The sequence below is a fragment of the Plecotus auritus genome (assembly GCF_963455305.1).
Source record: "Plecotus auritus genome assembly, chromosome: 9".
Taxonomy (NCBI): Eukaryota; Metazoa; Chordata; class Mammalia; order Chiroptera; family Vespertilionidae; genus Plecotus; species Plecotus auritus.
This window is the reverse complement of record NC_137783.1, coordinates 99733008-99751178: the sequence shown is the minus strand read 5'-3', so window position 1 is coordinate 99751178 and position 18171 is coordinate 99733008. Positions and strand designations below refer to the sequence as shown.

General features: G+C 40.6%; 1 protein-coding gene across 24 annotated transcripts in view; it reads right to left on the bottom strand.

Moving 5' to 3' along the window:
- Positions 1 to 5120: 5120 nt before the first annotated feature.
- The window catches only part of PICALM (phosphatidylinositol binding clathrin assembly protein), a 119015-nt gene continuing 105964 nt past the window's right edge, over positions 5121 to 18171 (bottom strand). For 12 of the 24 annotated variants that reach the window (XM_080641830.1, XM_080641848.1, XM_080641841.1 and 9 more), the window contains 2 exons: positions 7887 to 7989; positions 5121 to 6474 (listed from right to left, as the gene is read on the bottom strand). In XM_080641830.1, coding sequence (XP_080497956.1) covers positions 7897 to 7989 — 93 coding nt within the window. In that variant the 3' untranslated portion in view covers positions 5121 to 6474; positions 7887 to 7896. The remainder of the gene's footprint in view (positions 6475 to 7886; positions 7990 to 18171) is intronic. The other 12 variants (XM_080641853.1, XM_080641833.1, XM_080641831.1 and 9 more) reach the window with 1 other exon arrangement.

Genomic DNA, 18171 nt, shown 5'->3' with positions numbered 1-18171 from the left:
CTTGTGTTGGATCACCCCACCCCCACCCTTCTCAGAAAGCAACACTTTGGGGGAAATTACCAGTGTGGAAACTGGGAAATATGTATGTATGCTAAGGCTTGCAATAAAAAAACCATGCCGAGAAGCTGCCTGAATGTGCAACTAAAAATGCCTTGTGGGTCCTCTGGTGTCCCATACACAAGCCAGGACGAGAGGTCTGGAGAGTTGCACTTACCTCCTAAATCTCAGGACAGTAAAACTCGCTACTGGGTGATGGGGAAAGAAGCTGGTTCTCCTAGGCACCTAGGATCTGTATTTCTAGTCTTCAGTCAAGACTCCCTCCTCCCACTTCATTTCCAGACCAACCCTCCCGTGAGGAAGAAAATGTCACTGGGCCATCATCCACAAGACACTATTGTTTCTCAATTTCTAAACTATAGCACGATACGCTTGCTTTCAGGAAAGGATTCCCAAGTGCAAAAACCCAGGTGTCCCGAGCACAAAAACCAACATGGGGGTGGGCAGCGTGTGCAAAAGGGCCGTGCGCTGAAGGGCCGCGTGCCTAAAAGAACTTAATCACCCCACACCTCCGCCTATAAACATACAAGGCTCCTGCCAGAGTTGGGGAGATGTGATTAGCAGGTTATTTCCCTGGGTAAACTTCCTAACGGTGTAATTTCCGGATAAGGGTAGGAATTCTCAAAACTTCTGACAACTATCGTCAATCCCCCCCCCCCCCCGCCCCCAAAAGCTGTACTGGCTTAATACCCCCCTCAGCTTTAGATGAACAGTTTGTGCACTCTTGCCTGTGCTGTTATATATACAAATCCTCTACACCAGTCTATAGCACAGGGGTATGGGCAGACCCAGAGCCAGACCAGAGACTCAGGAACACAGCTCAACCACTTAGTTGATAAAGATCACACAGTAAGTGACTAACCTCTCCAGGCCTGTTTCCTCATCTATAAAATAGGTATAAAAAAGTGTCTCCGCCACACACTTGAGTAAGGAACAAATAATAACATTACACTTGGAGAGCACTATTGTTTTCATTGAAAATTTTAGTTATTACTAAAGATGAACTTTTTTCAATGGTCATTAGTATTTGTTCTTCAGTGAACTGGGGTTTTTGGTTATCATATCCTTCCCTTCCCCTTTTCCTATTTGAGATAATCACCTATATTTTCCTCCTAATTCCCTACATGTTATCTCTTTAACCAATTTGGAATTTATATTGGTATATGTTGGAGAGAATTCTGCCCTTTCTCCAAATGGATTTATGTTACTAAAACAATAATTATTAAATAGTCCACCTTCTTTTTAATACTTCTGATACCAGGTGTATGGATTTTCCACATCAATCACAGAATAGCAGCTGGTGTTCTATAATTCTTACACCAACTTGAGTTAGCACAGACGCCACCCCATATGTTAAGGTCTCAGTCCCACAGATTGCTCCCCCACCCCCACTCCAGATGCCAATTCTAAGTCCAGGTTGTCACCTGTACTTCTGATTGACCAAGCTATGCAGGGTTTCTATAACCCCCTTCTTAGATTCAATTGTTTACTAGAATGGCTCAGAGAATTCAGGGAACCACTTAACACTTACCAGTTTATCCTAATAAAAGAGTAATATGCAAATTGACCATCACTCCAACACACAAGATGGCCGCCACAAGATGGCCAGCAGGGGAGGGCCGTTGGGAGAGACCAGGCCTGCAAGGGAGGGCAGTTGTGGGTGATCAGGCCAGCAGGGGAGGGCAGTTGGGAGGGACCAGGCCTGCAAGGGAGGGTAGTTAGGGGCGACCAGGCCGGCAGAGGGAAGTTGGGGGCGACTGGGCCTGCAGGGAAGGGCAGCTGGGGGGGACTCTGGCCTGCAGGCGAGGGCAGTTAGGGGCAAACAGGCTGGCAGGGGAGCAGTTAGGCATCAATCAGGCTGGCAGGGGAGTGGTTAGGGGGTGATCAGGCTGGCAGGCAGAAGCAGTTAGGGGCAATCAGGAAGGCAGGCAGGTGAGCAGTTGGGAGCCAGCAGTCCTGGATTGTGAGAGGGATGTCCAGGTGCCCGTTTAGGCCCGATCCATGGGCAGTCGGACATCCCTTGAGGGTTCCCAGATTGGAGAGGGTGCAGGCTGGGCTGAGGGACAGCCCCCACCCCCCCATGCACGAATTTTGTGCACTGGGCCTCTAGTTATATAATAAAGGCTATGATAAAGGATACAGATGAACAGCCATATGAAGAGATAACATGGGTACAGCGTGGAAGAATCCCAAGTGCAGGAGTTTCTGTCTCTGTGAGTTAGGGTACACCACCCTCCTGACATGTGGATGTTCACCAACCTGGAAGCTCTCACTTGTATTGTTTGTTCGTTTGTTTTTAATGTTCTTATTGCTTTTTTAGAGAGGAAGGGATAGAGGGTAGAAACATTGATGAGAAACATCATCGATCAGCTGCCTCCTGCATGTCTAGGGATCAATCCCACAGCCCAGGCATGTGGCCTGACCTGAATCCAACCAGTGACCTCTTGGTTAATGGGTCGATGCTCAACCACTGTGCCACACTAACTTGGCAATGTTGGTATTTCTATGACAGCTTCACCGTGTAGGTATAATCAATCATTAACTCAGTCTCCAGTCCCTCCCCTTCCTGGAGGATGGGGTTGAGACAGAAAGTTCCAAGCTTTTAATCATGGTTGTGTCTTTTTGGTGACCAGCCCCCATTCTACAGCTATTCAGGAGCCTGACAAGTCACCTCACTACTATCACCCAGGACAGTGGTCGGCAAACTGCGGCTCATGAGCCGCCGTGGTTTGCCGCTCTGTTGACTAATGAGTTTGCCGACCACTGACCCAGGAGATTCCCAGGGATTCAGGGGCGCTGTGTCAGAAACAGGTCAAATACAAGGACCAGAACAAAAGATGCTCCTGGTGCTCTGAACACTTAGCAAAGTATGAAAGTTTTAGGAGCTCTGTGTCAGAAAGCTACTTTATGACAAAAATGATCATAAAAGAGATTTCATTTTGTCTTTTAGAACAGCCACTAGGCTAGCTGGCAGAGCCAGGATAGTGCTCTTCATGCTTCCACATAGTGGTCTTGAAAGGCCAAGGAAATCAATGGTAAATTCTGCACACGAGTGCAGAAGCCTGGAGTCCAGGTGCACGAAGGGAGTGGAGGCTGCTCCCTTCTCCTGATACTTCCTGCCCTCCAGTCCCAGTGTAGAGCAAGGTAAGGCAACACTTGCTTATTGGTCATACAGGATAGCTGCCAACTGCCCAGGCTCAAGGGAGACAGGAGGAGTGTCTGGCTGTAGAAGGCTCAGGCAGGGCGGGGTTTAGCTCCCTAGGAGATTCTCAGATAGCAATTTTTATCTCAAAACCAACTTTGAAATTAGCTTTTGTAACAGGTCAAGAAAATGAGATTTGAATGAGAACTTATTAGGAATCCAAGTTTCCATTTAACTTTCTCCTTGCTTTTCTCTATTTCTAGCTCTCTGCCTCAAGATAGTCATAGCTGCCCCAAAAGAAATACCATAGAGCTTTGCACAATTTTTGACAATGTGGATAGTTTGATACAGCATAAAAACTACACCTGTGTGCTACATTTACTAAATGCTTATACCAGAATTAGACTAGAAATACCAGCTAGCAACTTAGAATATATTTCCGATTGGTGACACACTAAATAGAACACTGCTTCTTAATAAGGGCAAGAAATTAGTTGTAGTTTTCTGAGACTGCATGAAGATGACATTGCAGCCTTTCCATTCAGAACCTATTCAGACAGAATCAAACAGAGCTGGCCAGACTCACGGAAGGAGCAAGTGTGGCCGGAGAAAGTCCTAGTATAGTTGCAGAGGCCACTGATGGAAGCGGTGGCGCCATCTTTTCTGGAAGGTAAGAGTGAGCTATCAAGTTGAGTGCTGTGGCTCCTCATAATACTTCTGTGATACATCAAACAATTTTGAAAATGATCGGGAATGAGCATAGATGCCTTCTGCTAGTAATCTTATCTTTCTCTGTAGCCACTACTATGCTAGTTGGGTCATAAAATGGTATGGACATGTACAGGCTTATAACCTGGTTTAATTAGCATTCAACAGCTGATTTACCTCACCTGTTATATTTTGATTCAAGTTAATATAAGCATATGCTTTGTATTTTTCCTTGTCAGTAATGCATCAGAAAGGAGGCAGGAAATGTGATCCATAGGAGAAGATCATCTGGGAATAAAGAGTGGTCATCAGTCTAGACCACAGAAGGAAATTCCCTTTTCAGTTTACACATTTGAATTAACAACAGCAGGTCACGGGCAAAACAATGAACCAGGAAACCAGACTTGACTCCTTGGCCTGTCAGCTCATCAATCTGAACAAGTTTCTTTTTTAGTTCCTGATTTTAATCTGTGATATGGGTAAAGTATGGACAATACCTATTTATCCAACAAGCCCAAAAGTTGTGTGAACAAAAAGTAAGATGGAAACATTTACAAAGCATCTTCACAAACTGAAACATACTAATATAAGGAAACATAAAAGGAACAAGCCACAGACCTCAAATGTAACACCTACTCAAACACCAGAAGAGATAAATAAAAATCTGTGATGATAAGGAAGTTAACTTACAAAAGAGCAATTTTCCAATTAATATGAAAATGGTTTAATAATTATGAAACTTAAAAACTGGTCAAATTAACAAAGTATATTGATTAAAGGCTATTTTTTCCAACCATGGCAAATATAATGCAAACATTTATCAATGCACAAAGCTTTTAATCCTCTATTATGTATTCTGAATCCTACTTACTGTTCAATATGACACATGATACAGTCAGAGGTTCTTTGGCAGACATAACCACATGCATCAATATGTCAATGCTCAAAGCATTCTCTCCCTTGAACTTACCTGACCAAAGACATCTGATCAAAAGGCAAAAATGAAAATTTTTAAGTAGTTCAGTTTATCAATAAGCCTTGAAGGTAACCAGAAGTACTAAGATAAGTCTTTTTGGAAATTAAGTTAAAACAGGAATAAACTGTATTACATTCTATTAAATCAGCAAATATAACCACCTGTATATACTTTTATTAGCAAAAAAATGATACTGATGATAAAGAAAAAAAAATGACAATGTACCTCAGACCAGAATAACATAAAAGTTTTGTGGAAGCTGCATTTTATTTGAAAATCCACCCATTTTTGCTAACATACATTTTAATATTGTAAACAAAAATAGAATCTGCAGACAATGCAACAAGTATGCTTAAACTCATGTACAGAATTGCTTTCCTACAACAAACTTTCCTTCTTAAGGCCCCTCTCAACCCAAATGTTAAGATGTATTTACACAAAGCACCGATCAACAGTGCAGTTTATTTGTTAACTAAACTCTTGGCTACACATCAACTTTAAAGATATTATTTCCCCTTGTTTAAAAGGTACATGATCATAACATGGCATGAGCCAAATAAAAAGTTCAAGGATTTTGTCCCCTTCCCTCCCCCTATAACACCTCCTAGAGTTTTACTGAAAAGAAGGAAAGTCTTGAAGTGAAAGCAATTCCTCACATTCATTTTGGAAAGGCCCTAATGTCAAATGGAAAATAATGACATGCCAAGCACAAAGCAGTAAAGTTCCTTCCCGATGCACTAATGCTGAATTTAATGTAGTGCTTTTCCTAGTCAGTGAACTGTTCCCTTGCAAAATCCTAGGCACAGAGTTGACTAAAAGAATTAATGCATTTATAATGCTTTTCTAAATCCCATAGAGACTGAAAATTCTTAAGCAATTCAGACCTATGGACTTGCCTTAAAATATTTAGTGCTCTGTATGTCAGCTGAAAAGCATTCTGAATCAGATTCATTCTTGTGGATAAAAATCAAACATACTGTGTACATCCATACTCATTTTCATAAGGAGTTTTGATACAATATTAATGTTACGTAAATTGATAATCATAAATAAATACAAATACTTAAGGAATGTCTACTGCAAACTGAATATATAATTTTTTTAAAAAAGAAAAATTAACTTTAATTATTGTTTTTGTCAGGATTGGAGAAAAGAAAGATACTGCATAATTGAGAGTTATGATTTTATCCCCCCAGAGTCCTGCTGCATTATAGTTAAGGACACAGCTCTTCCCTCCGGCAGCTTTTCCAAATACAAATTTTGTACTTTCCAAATAAGGGCTTTTCTTGGTAGGTTACTGATTATGGGTATTAATATAAGTTGAAAGAACTGAAGGGTTAGTCACCAGAAAGACAGATCTTAGTCTGAAATCATGGCAATTCTTGGCTTTATAAACTGTATTAATACATTCTCCTATAGACTAGTCCCAATTTCCTTCATGGGCCTCCACTGTGTTACTGTAGCATTCTAATGGAAGAAGAGAGTTTAAGAGACAGCAGTTTGGATTTTGCTGCAAGTAAATATTTGCTGCTTGAGCACTTGTCTTTTTGAAATAGTTCCATTCTCTTCCATCTAGTTACATAAACTGTATCTGGAAAAAAAAAAGCGTGTAAGTTATTAATTCATTGCACTGTAGGATGTCTTCTCACAAATAAAACTGATTTGTGACTTTTACCATTCAACTGACTCAGAAGTGTTCATAGCATGCTTATCACAAACCTCATTATAAAACAAAGTCAGTATTATCAGTTTATCATGTGGCAGAACTCAATATTTGAAGCATAATTATAAATATCTTCTAATTACTAAAAACCAAGGGGTAGAAGAAGGCAAATAAACAATTTTTTCATAAGTTCAGAAAATCTCTCGATGAATACAAATATCCCATGTAAAATATTTTTTAGAAAAGCAAACTTTGAAACATTATTTCCAAATGATATCATAAAATTAGAGATAGTTAAGGGAATAGTAATATTATGCTTACTAAACCATTTCTTTACAATATAAATAAAAATCCGAAAGATCTACAAGGAAATACTTTTCAATTGGGTATCATTGTTCACTCAGACCCTTCCCTCATGATATCCATTAAGCTGCTCATCCAGAGAAGTAGAAGTACAAGTAAACTATTATCAAATCAGAAGAGTACAAACTCAAGATCTAGAAGGTATATGTGCACTGTGGGCTACAGCAGCAAGAACAAATTACATTGTCTTCCAGCAAAAACAGGCAGTGTGGATCAAATGCACAAGCCTTCTATCAAAAAGGCCCCAAGGATTCACTTGCCCTTAACAAAAGTAAATAAATAATCCTTCCTATATAATAAAGAGCTAATATGCTAATTAGACCAGACGGCGGAACAACCTTCTGGAACAACCAGTGGGAGGGGCCGTGGAGCCATGAGGGCTGAGCCCCTTGTACAAATTTTGTGCAGTGGGCCTCTAGTACCAATATAAGTTGTTGTTGTGTGTGTGTGTGTGTGTGTGTGTGTGTTGTTGTTGTGTTGTTTTTTTTTGGGGGGTGGGTGGTGGATGTTACTATTTTTATATGAAAAGGCATACATAAAAATATAGCCCTTTAAAGAAATGGTTAAAATGAATTTTTCACACTAACCCTGGCCATTATGTTAAACCAACGATACTCCCAATCAAGCTCTGAGCCGATGTGTAAAAACGGTGTTGTTTGTTCTCTATGATTCTATTAAACTGACTAAAACACCCAGTTTTTAAGGGTGGTATTTGTGAGCAGTGGATGCTTACATATAAACATGAGAAATGGTCTTTTTGATTTCATACCTCCTAATCATATTATTTTCCAAAAGTTATTTGTCCCTTCTGTCCTATCTTGATCTATTTTTACTCTTCACCTAAAAAATAGAGGAAGAGGAGGAAGAGAGGGAACCTAGAGTCCTTTAAAGAACTAAGGAGAAGAGTGAATGGTGCTTCATGTTTGATAAATTTTTTAAGTACTTAAGTCCCCATCTCCCCCAACAAGCAGTAATACCTAAAGTGATTTATAAGAAATCCTCCAAAGAGAGCTCTGCAAAAGGGTCCTTTCCTGAGGCTCTGTGAGGACTGTGACTGGAGGGACTGGATGCTGCCGACAGCTGGGGGGAAGAAGACAGAGAGAGGGAAAGAAAAAAAGAGCTCAGAATGACAGAACATGAAAGCAGAAAATGTAATGAAAGAAGTGGTTTTTGTTTTGTCAACTTTAAATATAAAGACAGCCTTTGTAGAAAATGAAATTCAAACAAAAATTTCAGTCACGTGTTAAGCTAAATGGCATCCAATGGCATGTGTCTTTCAGAAAACAAATTTTGTTTCTGAAATTCCAAAGGAAGAAAGTCTTTTACCCAAAAAGGTCAATATAAGCTGACCCATGGTTAAGATTTTTATGCTATAGTAGAGGCCCGGTGCACGACATTTGTGTACTGGGGAGTGGAGGGTGGGGTGACCCCTCAGCACGGCCTGTGTCCTCTCGCAGTCCAGGACCCCTTGAAAGATGTTCGACTGCCAGCGTAGGCCTGTTCCCGCTGGCAATTGGACATCCCCAGAGGGGTCCTTAGTGCTGCCACGGAAATGGGAGAGGTTCCTGCCACTGCAGCTGCGCTTGCCAGCCGTGAGCCTGGCTTCTGGCTGAGAGGCACTCCCCCTGTGGGAGTGCACTGACCACCAGGGGGCAGCTCCTGCGTTGAACGTCTGCCCCCTGGTGGTCAGTGCGCATCATAACAACTGGTCCTTCCGCCGTTCGGTCGATTTGCATATCACCCTTTTATTATATATGATGTGCATCGGAGAGGGGAAAAAGTACATAATTGTGTTTTTGTTGTTTATAAATGAGGGAAGATGGCTTCCTGTGTCCAGTCTGTCTGTCAAAAGCTGTGCAATCTCTGACCTAGTCCAGACCCAACATATCAAAAGCTGCAATATTCTTTCCTTCCTTCTTCACAAGACATGCAAAGTCCTATCCTCAGTGCTCACACTATTTGCACATAGAGTTGGCCCCTGCCTGATTCCTAGACAGGTGGAGCTGATGTGTACACTCTGGGAGGGGAAAGTGATCTTAGAGGTCACCTAGTCTAACTGCCCAGAATTTAGGAAATTAAAGATTTTTTTATTCTGCTTCCTGCTTAAATATGTTTGGTTGATTCTTAGAATTTTCTTCTATCATTTAATTTGAATATATGGTAAGGCAAGTAGACTGTTCAACTCAATAACATCAGCTTAGCTATTCCCTCAAAGAAAGACAGTTCCTGAAGAGCCAAGATGTTCATTTTCATACATGTATCTCCTTCACTGAGCCTACAATTTAGAGTATTCAAACCAGACATGAGCCATTTTAGTTCATAACAAACTTGTAACTTTCCCCTCCCCCTGCATGAGATTGCAGTCATATAAGCACAGAGCAATTATAAAATAAGCTGTCCTTTTTATTGGAGTTCAATTGCATATTAAATCCAAGTTAAGTGAAAAGTTTCAATTCATACTTCAACACTCAAATCCTATAAAGATTTCATGATCCCAAATCTGTCTTTATTGGCTCAAAGTGATCTCATTTCTTCTTCCTCTTCCTCTTCCTCTTCCTCCCTCTCTCTCTCTCTCTCTCTCTCTCTCTCTCTCTCTCTCTCTCTCTCTCTCTCTCTCTCTCTCTCTTTCATTCAAGACAAACACTATAGAAAATAAATAGCCAATGAGTTTCAGCAAACACTGTATCACAAGTATATGCAATGTGCTGTTTTGGATGCCAAGATAAATTGGTAGGCTTAGAAATCACCATCAGTTTTATCAGTGGTTGAGTCATTTTCCTAATTCATACCTTGTTCTCAGAAATAAATATTCAAAAACAATGGAAAAGATGATGGAATTACATAAGCAGCTACAGATGGGAGGACACGGAAGCATGTCTGGGTTTGGGGATTCAAGTATCAACTTAATTAGAAAGATGTCTCCTATGCCCCCTTTAGACCAGCCATGGATAACTAAATCAGAGACTGGTGATCATCAGTCACTGAACTGGAGGGAGTCTAAGATTTACTGGATTTTTCTCCAAAACAAATTTTCTCTTTTGTTAAAATAAAAACAAAAACCTTGCTTATTACAGTTAAATAGCATTCAAAGTCACAAGTCTCCTATGACAGCCCCACACTAATGTGTCTTCTTAAACCACAAGTTTTCATGAGAGCAGCGGTCCGAAGACCTGATAAAGCCCCTGAAGAATATGATCAAAGGGAACACTTTTATTCACCTCAATGTATGAGCATATAGGTAGAGAGAATTCCTAGAGGCTTACAAATAATGCTGAAGAAGATCAATTTTCCTTGGGAGAAAACGTGCTAATTTCTAACTATACTTCTACTATTTCTTAAATTGGTAAAATAATTAGACGTACATCTCATACCTATAAATATGTAGCTAAATTAAAATATGAGAAAATAAAACTTAATATTCCTGCAGTAAGTTTCATATTATCAATACCCATCTGAAGCAGGTAAGGCTGTGGCCCAGACTGGTTGGGCTGACTGCAGAGAGCATCAAGGACAGAGCCATGCAGCAACCCTGGACCATCTGGTACCACTGGTTCCGGCACATGTACCAAAGCATAGGCACACCATGCATGGGTGAGAAAGCAGTCAGCTCAGAGAGTAAATGAGAAAAGAAGAAAAGGAAATGCTGCAAGGAAAGTGGGAAGAACAAAGAACATAAAAGGTCAAACAAGGATCCTGGTGGATAAGAAGAAGCAGGATTTAAGGAGCCTGAGAAAGTGCCTAATCCTGGCTCTTTTATAAAATGGGGTTTAGAATATCTACACACAACACACTTTAACCATTTTATGGTATCTTGAGAATGAAATACACACAAAGAAATCAGCACATTGCTTTCTTAAATATTAGTTCAACCTTCCCAACCACCTTCAACCAAATGCATATATATATATATATATATATATATATATATATATATATATATATATATATATATATATATATGCCTAATATGCAAATTGTCCCCACGGGAGTTCAACCAGGAGACCGATTGCTTGCTATGACATGTGCTGTCCACCAGGGGGCAGAGCAGAATGGAGGCCCTGGCTGGCAGCCAGAAGGAAGGCCCTAGCCAGCAGCCTGAAGGCCCCGATAGGCCCTGAGCACCAGCCAGGCCTAGGGACCCTACTCATGCACAAATATTGGGCACCGGGCCTTTAGTTTTACTGTAAGAAGCCCAGCTCAACTGCCATCGAGGCTGTGCTGTTCTTGCACTGTGTTCTCAACACTCTGTTTCTTTGATAAGGGTTCTTCTTCTACCATCAACCACTCACTGTACTTCCACATTATCATCACATTTAGGCTTCTCAGATGGAGGAAACAGATTTTACCTCTTGTTCAGCAACAAGCAGTGACTTCCACAGTAAGCAATCTATAACATGTTTTTAAAAAAAGTTTTTTTGGTGAAAATAAGCTCTGTATAAATATAGTCTCCAAAGTGGGATATCAGAAGAAAATATTAGAATTCCTGTTAATTTTTACCCTTTTAAAATTTCTATTTTTTAACATGTTTTTAATGTATCTAATATATACATACACTGAGGGTACATGTTTAAAGAATATTTTCATGATACTGCTGTGCAATCAAAACATTTAGAAATAATGGCTCTACTGCATTAGCCACTTTGGCTCAGTGGATAGAGAATCGGCATGCAGACTGAAAGGTCTGGGGTTCGATTCTGGTCTAGGGCACGTACCTTGGTTGCCGACTCAACCCCTGGCCCTGGTCAGGGTGCATGGGGGAGGCAACCAATCGATGTGTCTCTTTCACATCAATGTTTCTTTCTCTGTTTCTCCCCCTCCCTTCCATTCTCTCTAAAAATCAATGAAGAAATATCCTCGGTGAGGATTAGCAAAAATAAAAAGAAATAATGGCTCTACTTAATAGGATTCTGCAGAGACATTAGCTGTGAAACTGAGTCATGGAATAGTAGGTTGTTTTCTGATAATGTTTAGAACATGGCCAGACCACTGGTGGTGCATCTGAATGCACCTGTATAGGGATATACACTGAGTGGCCAGATTATTATGATCTCTGAATGCACAATAATCTGTCCACTCAGTGTATACCCTATATAATAAAAGCCAGGAGTTCAACCAGCCAACCACTCATGTCACCTCCGCCTGGCCAGGCTGGCCGGACCACACCCATGCATGAATTCATCGGGCCTGTAATACACACACACACACACACACACACACACACACACACACACACACACACACACACACGAGTGGCCAGATTATTATGCATTCAGAGATCATCATAATCTGGCCACTCAGTGTAAATATACAGTGCAGTGTTCCAATATCTTATACTAAAGATAGTGCTATTCCTCACCTGTCTCTGTGAAGTGTGGCTAAAAGACAGGTTTTTCTCTACTGTATAACGTCGAGGGCCTGCCCTATAGGTCGATTCTAGTGCCTATTAGCCACTTCCTGAATTTGTATTCAACATAACCCCGCCTTGTGCTTCTGCCCATCAGTAACATCACAGAGTTATGCCAACATTACTCCCGTCACTCTCAAAGCACTAATCATCTTGTCTCAGGAGGCATTAGACAGTGACCTAGAAGCATTTCTCTTTGCAGGTCTGTTGTATCCAAACCTCTCTACAATTGAAGACTGCTGCTAAAGTCTACAATAACTTAAAACTGTTAACACAGAGGAATACGCTATTCCAAAAAGGCATCTTAAGTCACCTCATTAGAATTACGGCAACCTAAAATGACAAAAGAGTTAAAGAGTTAAACCAAATTGGAGAGAGAGAAACAGATCACAAGATTTCTTAAACTCATCGGAGAAAATATTAACTGAACTATGCTAAAAATAAGCATCATCTTCCATATATCAGAAGTACTTCTAAGGGTAAAAATAAATCCTTTTAAAAGTTCCATTTGATGGATGGGAACCAGAAAACTGGCTCAGCTTATTTGAATAGTGTTCACTACTGATTCATATTAAATTTCAACTTCTTATTCCTCAAAAGCCAAAGATAATGAAAAACTATGGTTTACCTTAACTGGCACTACAATGAGACAAAATAATGTTTTTGAAAACTTTTTTTCTATTGATTTCAGAGAGGAAGGGAGAGGGAGAGAGAAGAGATAGAAATATCAATGATGAGAATCATTGACTGGCTGCTTCCTGCATGCCCCCTACTGGGGATAGAGCCCACAACCCAGACTTGTGCCCTGACCAGAAATGGAATGGAACCACGACCTTCTTCCTGGTTCATAAGTCGATGCTCAACCACTGAGCAACACCGGCCAGGCCAAAATAATGATTTAAATGCACCTACAGTGCACCACTTATTTGCTATTTATTAGAAACACAGCACTTTAGTTTGGTTAAAAATAAAAAATCCAAACTATGTTCCATATATGAGCTTGAGGCTACCTGCTTTCACCTGATTTATATATTGGGCTTCCACTAAAAATGTCAAAGGAGATAGTTCCTTGGTCTTAGACATTTTCAAAAAAGGTTTTATTTCTCCCCCACAAACAGGCAGTGTCTCTAAGCTATATTAAGTTGGAAAAAATAAATTTTTAATTATATTAAAATAAAGCTTGGTACTTCAGGATCACTCTACAAATGTTGAGTCAATTCAGGTGCTCTACTTCTAGAGAGTGATGTGTCTGGCCTGGTCTGGTGGCTCGGTTGGAGCATCATGCCGTACACCAAAAAAGATCGTAGGTCTGATTCATAGTCAGGGCACACAAGCTAGAGTTTGTGGGTTCAATCCCCAGGTGGGATGGGTATGGGAATTGATATTTCTCTCTCACATCGACTGTTTCTCTTTTTGTCTGTCTGTCTCCCTTCCCTTCTAAAATCAATGAACAATTAAAAACAAAACAAAAAACTGCCCTAACCGATTTGGCTCAGTGGATAGAGCATCGGCCTGTGGATTGAAAGGTCCTAGGTTCGATTCCGATCAAGGGCATGAACCTTGGTTGTGGGCACATCCTCAGTAGGGGGTGTACAGGAGGCAGCTGATCCATGTTTCTCTCCCATCGATGTTTCTAACTCTCTATCCTTCTCCCTTCCTCTCTGTAAAAAATCAATAAAATATATTAAAAAACTGTGTCTGGTTCCTGTGCAATGTCCACAGTCCTCAGCCCACGTGAATGGTTCAGGCTAAAGTCCTAATGTAGCCCATGTTCAGCTAGGCTGTATTGTCCCCACTGATCACCCTACCCTATCTATGTGTTAACCTGATGTCGTCAAATAATAATGAGTCATAATTAAGGTTTCAAAAGAATGAATTATTTATAATCAAAACAATTTGTAATTTATGGAAAGTAATGTAAACTGTATTTTAATAAGTTAGAATTTGGAAATAGGGACAACTCAGTGAATAGGGATAATTTCTGAAAATAGGGCAACCTTGTAGAATTTGTCTAAAAATAAAAACCTCCTTATAATAATTTTTAAAAAAGACAACAAACCTCAATGTTCCTAAGTCTATTAAAAATATTTTCATTTGATCCTTATAGCAAACCTATAAAGTATATAAGGTAAAAATCACCATTTAATGAAGAAACTGAGGTTCATCCAAGTTACATAAGCCACTTGCCCTGAAACACTAAATTAGTTAGGAGCTGGGTTAAGACTGTGTTGAACTGTGCTGAAGTGCTTCCTAACCTTTGGGTACCTATGAATGTGACTCTATTTGGAAATATGGTCTTTGCAGTTGTAATCAAGTTAAGATGAGGTCGTTAGGTGGTCCTTAATCCAATGATTGGTGTCATCATTTATAAAAGGGGGAAGTGCCCTGAAAGACAGAGACAGGGAGGATGCCATGTGACAGAGGCAGGGGTTGAAGTGTTGCAGCTATAAACCAAGGAATAACTGGGGCTACCAAAAGCTGGAATAGAAAAGAAAGGATCCTCCTTCAAGAGCATGGCCCTTGTTTTTGGACTTCTAACCTCAAAGAATAAATTTCTTGAAAGAATCAATTTCTATTGTTTTAGGCCAAGTGTTGTGGTACACTTTGTTACAGCATCCCTAGGACACTAATAACAGACCAAAATGCAAATCTGCTGATTCCAAGGTTGGTGCTTTGTTTCCTCTCAAAAATATGCAATCCAATTAATTTCAACTCAGCCAGAATTTATGGCTGTATTTAACATACTGGAAAAACTTCTAAAAAGAGACTTCTCTACTAAATGTTACACAATCAATATAGCCCTGTGCTTTCGACACAGTCCTCAGCCCATGCTCTACATGATCATCATGTTCATCATAAAGATTTTGTAGAACTTCACAGTCACCCAAGATTTTACAAATACGTTCTGGTTTTTTAGCTTTTAGAAAAAACATCCTCAGCAAAACCACCATTAAAATGGTCTTATTCTACAGGTTGTCTTATTAACTATAGTGATCACTAAATGGGACTCCTCAAATTTTAGCTTTGACTAACTGTCGTATACGCTGGGGACTCCAGAACCATTCTCAGCTATGACACTAAATTCCAATCCTAAAGTAAATTCCCTCATGCTATCTTCTACTAGGTAAGGCTGAATGAGCACAACACACTGCTGACAGAGCAAAAGGCCTTCACAGAAATACAGCTGGGCAGATCAGCTGACAGAAGAGGCACTGCCAACACCCACAATTAACACACCAAGAAAGTGGGGGCAAACCTCACAAAACTAGCCTGAAAGCAAAGACAGCCATTAGTTCTTACACACAAGAAAGTCATTAGAAAGGCCATTTTTGTAAGACTCAGATTATTCCAGTATCTAAAACCAACAACAGTACCCCTATTTAGAAGGGTAAAAAGTGAGTACAACAAACCATTGTTTCCTTTTAGACACTTAACTGATGTCAGACTTACTTAAAATTGGCTATTACAAACAAAAACACAACCGCCATTTTGTATCTTTAGGCTTATCCTCCATAAACAAAACTGGCAATCTCCCATTAAAAAACACCCAATACCAATCAAGAAACATATAAAACTTTTAATGTGCTTATTTTAAAAATTAAATTACCAAATCTAACACTCTATGGTTTTCACACAGCTTTTGGAAAACAGACTGATGAGGAATCACTGTGAGTTTCTCATACAAGTAAGGGATAAGAACATAACCAGCACAACAACCCTCCCCTGCAAGGATCTTCAACATCTATACTGCCTTATAAGCATTACTCTTAAACATGTTACTTCACATCACAGTGACTTTCAAAAGAAACTAAAACTAAGCACCAGGAAGAGAAGGTGTAAGAGTCCCCATTCTCTGCAAGTTAATAAACAGACCCACTAGTAACCTGCAACCGCCAATCAAAAAGTGAGCAAAACTGTGAGGAAGCAAAGAGGGGAAAAAAGCTTTAACTACAGAGATCTAGTATTTTCCATGTAGTCAAACACCTAGGAAGATTCACTAATGTACTTTTTCTTTTTAAAAAGCACAATGTTAGGCATGAAATAGAAGAACTTAATACCCTTCTTTACGCAACTAGCCGTTACAAAAAAAATATATGAAAAATAAAGAATAAGCCAGCATAAAAAATGGGGACAGAAAACGCATAATTTCAATAATACAGTGTTGTCTATTAAGTGTACAGAAAGGCATAATTTCAATAATACAGTGTTGTCTATTAAGTTAAAGTTATAATAAAGACAATTTCCTAAAGAACAGAACAAACTTTCTCACTAGCAAGCACTAACGCAGCACTTAAGAGTAACCTATATAATAATGTAGATCACAAAGTACAATGTTTGGAATGCTCACTAAATAAATAGCAAGAAGATAAACATATCTGGGAGGGCTAGAGTACTCTCAAAAATATTAATTTGATTTTAAGAGTAAGTAAGCAAGAAAACAAAAGCTGTAAGTTATTCCCTAGGTAAGGAAAGGCGTCTAAAACATTTCAAGAAACAGGGGAAGATTTTTGGCAACAGCTATAGAAGTGGGATTTGATTAAAAGATATTACTTGGATGGGATTTCATTTCATATGCAAACTACCATCTACACTAATAAAAGAGAAACATGGAAATTGACCATACCTCTGCTATGCCCACCAGCCACACCCACCAACCAATCAGGAGTGAGTATGCAAATTAACCCAACCAAGATGGCTGCAGCCACGGAGAGAGCAGGAGGCTTGGGTTGTCCCCGGCGATGGAGGAAGCCAAGCTTCCCGCCCTGCCCTGGCCTCCACTCAAGGCTACAAAGCTTCAATTACAGAAGATAAATAAATCTCAGATACCAGGGCCTCAGCTTGGGTCACTGGGGGGCGTAGCCTGCCTGCAAACCACCACAGGCCCCTTGTACAGGCCGCCCCATGCTCCAAGGGAACCACCACCCTGATCCAGGACACCCTTCAGGGCAAACCAGCCGGCCCCCACCTGTGCACAAGGCCTCTATATAAAATAGTAATATGCAAATGGACCATCACTCCAACACACAAGATGGCTGCACCCATGTGGTCAAAGATGGCTGCCCCCATGTTGACACAAGATGGCCACCATAAGATAGCCAGTAGGGGAGGGCAATTGGAAGGGACCAGGCCTGCAAGGGAGGGCAGTTGGGGGTGATCAAGCCTGCAGGGGAGGGCAGTTAGGGATGACCAGGCCGGCAGAGGAGGGAAGTTGGGGGCAACCGGGCCTGCAGGGAAGGGCAATTGGGGGGGACCCAGGCCTGCAGGGGAGAGCCGTTGGGGGGTACCAGACCTGCAGGGGAGGGCAGTTAGGGGTCTGCAGGGGAGGGCAGTTAGGGGCAATCAGGCTGGCAGGGGAGAAGTTAGGCATCAATCAGGCTGGCAGGGGAGTGGTTAGGGGGTGATCAGGCTGGCAGGCAGAAGCAGTTAGGGGCAATCAGGAAGGCAGGCAGGCGAGCGGTTGGGAGCCAGCAGTCCTGGATTGCGAGAGGGATGTCTGACTGCCCTCGAGAGGTCCCAGATTGGAGGGGGTGCAGGCTGGGCTGAGGGACACACACCTCCATGCACGAATTTCGTGCACCGGGCCTCTAGTTTATTTTATAATGTATGAAGAGATGTCCTCTGCCCTCAAAGAATTTTGAATCTAATTGCAAAATTAGAGCAAAATGAGAAAAACTAAAAAGTAATTCATTAAGAAAAATTTATGTTGGTTCTAGCTAGCACTGAATGGACAAAACTAATCCAAGGAACTGGCTAAAAATCATTAATAACTAAAGTATGAGAAAATCTCACCTACTTTAAAGACAGTTTAATTTTAAAATTATTAAAAATATTTAATCATGAAATTAAAGGTGTCTTCA